Genomic DNA, 3,239 nt, shown 5'->3' on the forward strand with positions numbered 1-3,239 from the left:
ATGTGAAAGCCGTACCAGTGAAATCGTGTGTAACAGTTCTCCAGGCTGCTCATGTTGTTGCGGTGAATAGTGATAGTAATTACAACATGAACGTCAATATTATATTTGACAGCGGCTCAGACAGGAGTTACATTTCTTCTGAGTGCATTCAAAAATTAAATTTAGCAGTTGTTGAGAAGGAGAAGATTTCTGTGGCTGCCTTTGGACAATCAAAACCAAATCTGCCAGCGATAAGACAGAAATACAAATTATCACTTGTCTGTCATCATAATAATGGAACTGAAGAAAGGGCTGTCATTGAGTCACCCATGATCTGTGCCCCTATCCAAAAAAAAATTACCCCCTGAAATTATCAGAATAATACAAGGAGAAGGTTTGAAATAGGCTGAAGGATCATCTGGGAACAGTGACAGTCCTTTGAAAATTGATATTCTTGTTGGTTTCGATTATTTTTGGAAATTTGTGAAACCAAATGTATGTTTAATAACGGAATATCTGTCTGCACAAGAGACCAAGTTTGGGTGGATAATCTCAGGCTCTTGGGAAAAGGGTGTAAAAATAGGCAATCGTAATCACATTGGCCAACAACTCTTGTGTATGTCTGATATTCCGGATCAGCTTTGTCATAAGCTTTGGGATCTGGATGCCATTGGCATTTCGGATGATGTATATGGTGTATTTGATTCAGGTGCGAAAGTCGTTGATCATTTCAATAGGACGTGTCAATTTGATGGAGAACGTGAAGTTGTTCAATTGCCATGGTTAGATGGTCAACGTGGAAAGTTAAGGGATAATCTAATGATAATTAAGAAAAGGTCTGCCAACCTCACCATACGCTTGGATTCGAACACTTCGTTACGCACAGCTTACAATGGTGTTTTATCAGAGATGGAGACCTGTGGTATTATGCACGAGGTACCTCCACATGAAATAGAAACTCGCAATCCCACATTCTATTTGTCACATAGGGCAGTGGTCCGAGAAAGTAGCGTGACGACCAAAATACGACCAGTGTTTGATGGTTCCGTGAAAGGTCCCAATGGTTTATCTTTGAATGATTGCATGTCAAAAGGGACAGATTTCATCCCGAATTTGGTTGAGATAATGCTGCGATTTCGCAGATGCAAATTTTGACTAATTTCAGATATTACAAAGGCATTTTTACAACAAATCAAAGTGAGCAAATTTGATAAAAAGGTTCATAGAATCATGTGGGATGTCAATGGTAAGATGAAGGTAATGAGATTTGACCGTGTGGTCTTTTGGAATGCTAGTAGCCCATTTCTTTTGAATGCTACTATCAAATTACATGTGCAAAAATTTGAAGATTCTGTTGTTGCGAATGTTGAAAAACAATTTGTATGTTGATGATTGGCTCTCTGGTGCAGATTCTAAGGAGGAAATTGAGCAAATGGTCACTAGTTGATAAATAGCAACATTTTTGGAGCATTCCCGGGTAGTCCGGGGAAGTCTGGAGCAGTCCGGGGTAGTGCGGGGGGCACTTTGACCCCTCGCCCTGACCTAGTTTGATTGTCTACTTCAGTGTGTTGTTGATTCCCCCAGAATTCATTGAAATTGCCTAGTGGTTTCTAATTATATTCGCTATTTAGTTATTATCTATAATATATATTTTGTATATTTGATTTCTATTCAACTAACTCAGTGTCATTTCCCCCATGCACTTATATCATAGTGCCTATCATCATCAGGTTTTTATATATTTACCCTTTTTGTTGTCCCTCTTATAACGTTTTAGTCAGCATAACATTGGAAATTTATTTTCCATGTTCGAGAGTGTTGCCCATACTTTTGGTTGATATATGCGTTTCTGTTCCCTTCTCATTCGAAGTCAATTGACGGGCAGATCTAGAGATGTCTATCTCGTATGCTAGAAAGGCAGACTTTATGGGTTGTATGAAAGATCTCCTGAACTATACAGACAACAGTTCAGGGGTAAACGTAAACATGACTCACAATCATGTTACAGTTTGTTACAGACCAGGAAATTAATTTTGATAATCGGTGCAAAAGTACTTGAATATATGTCACAAGTTTTGTAGAACTCTATACAATACCGCCATTCCAGCGGTCGTTTTTATTTTATATTACTATAATTGTGTTATATCAGAAGAGAGACAATCAGGATGAATGGATAAGTAGAGTTGTGTCATTCCTATTTAATTTTTTGTAGATGTAACTTAGTTCTTGTTATAAATGTACCTTGTTCGTTAATCATGATTTTCTTTTTTTTTATCATTGTTACCGCTGTCTAGCCATGAAGCACGGCCTTCTCCTTCTTTTTCTTTCCACTGCTCAGGCGAGGCTCAGGACATTGGCCTGATCTGCCACCTCTATGGGACTTATCAACGAGATCCCTCTGTCTATATTTCTCATCGTTTCTTCATGTTGACTAATCCGGCTACCGTCCTCTGCCGATTCTTTGGGAGCGGCCCGCATCATTACAAAAGAAAAGACTGGAATTTGCCCAGGAGTTTGACACAGTGCAGCGTTTCAAACTACTCTAGGATGAAATGACATGCTCTAGGCCACAAAGTGCTGCGGGAAAATCGATATCGGTACCTTATGTAGAACGTTCTACTTGAAAATCTAAAGAGGGAGACGATTACGGGATACTGGTTGAAGTGTGTTCCAGGAGAGTCCTGTTCTGTTTCTAAACTGCGTTACACAATTCCTCGACGCCTCCCCTCTTTTCACTTGATTAATTTCGCACCTTTTCGAAATATATATTGTTCTATTTTAATTGGTGCTTCCTCAAAAAAGAGCATACTATTTACTGCCTATCTACGTTTTGTTTATTCATCTTAACAACGCCACTACCACGTCATCTCATTCATCTGTAGAGTTTCTTTCATCCTGTTGGTTGATAAATGGGAAACCCGAAACGTCCATCACATCAGTTTTTGTAATTAAATTGAAGCTTACATTCAATTTGACATTGTTATTTCTTTCTTCGAGCTTCCATCAGCAACATTTGCAAATGCAGAAAAGAACACGAAAGCACACATTTGATCACCGCCCTTGCCCTTCTTTACAAAACCAGGACACAATGTCCCGAGTCTGATCATTAATATAATTTTTAAAAAGAACAGGTGTTGTTATTCCAAAATAGATAAAGATCTAGAACGTCTCAAAGAAATCTATTTTAAAAAGAGAAAAACTAAGTGACGAAATATTCATGTGGTGTCAGCTACGCTATCGATGTAAGACTTAACCTTGGA

The 3,239-nt window shown here is 38.5% G+C and overlaps 1 protein-coding gene across 1 annotated transcript; it reads left to right on the plus strand.

The window, feature by feature from the left end:
- The first annotated feature begins 597 nt into the window (after positions 1-597).
- LOC144959555 (uncharacterized) lies at positions 598-1,134 on the plus strand. Its single transcript, XM_078892171.1, has one exon. The coding sequence runs from the start codon at positions 598-600 to the stop codon at positions 1,132-1,134; it is 537 nt and encodes a 178-aa protein (XP_078748297.1).
- The last annotated feature ends 2,105 nt before the right edge of the window (positions 1,135-3,239 follow it).

The sequence above is a fragment of the Berghia stephanieae genome, chromosome 14 (assembly GCF_034508935.2).
Source record: "Berghia stephanieae isolate SIO BIC M18660-M18661 chromosome 14, UCSD_Bste_1.3, whole genome shotgun sequence".
NCBI classification, from domain to species: Eukaryota; Metazoa; Mollusca; class Gastropoda; order Nudibranchia; family Aeolidiidae; genus Berghia; species Berghia stephanieae.

Coding starts and splice junctions, on each gene's coding strand:
- LOC144959555 (XM_078892171.1), top strand. CDS start 598: ATGTCTGATATTCCGGATCAGCTTTGTCATAAGCTTTGGGATCTGGAT.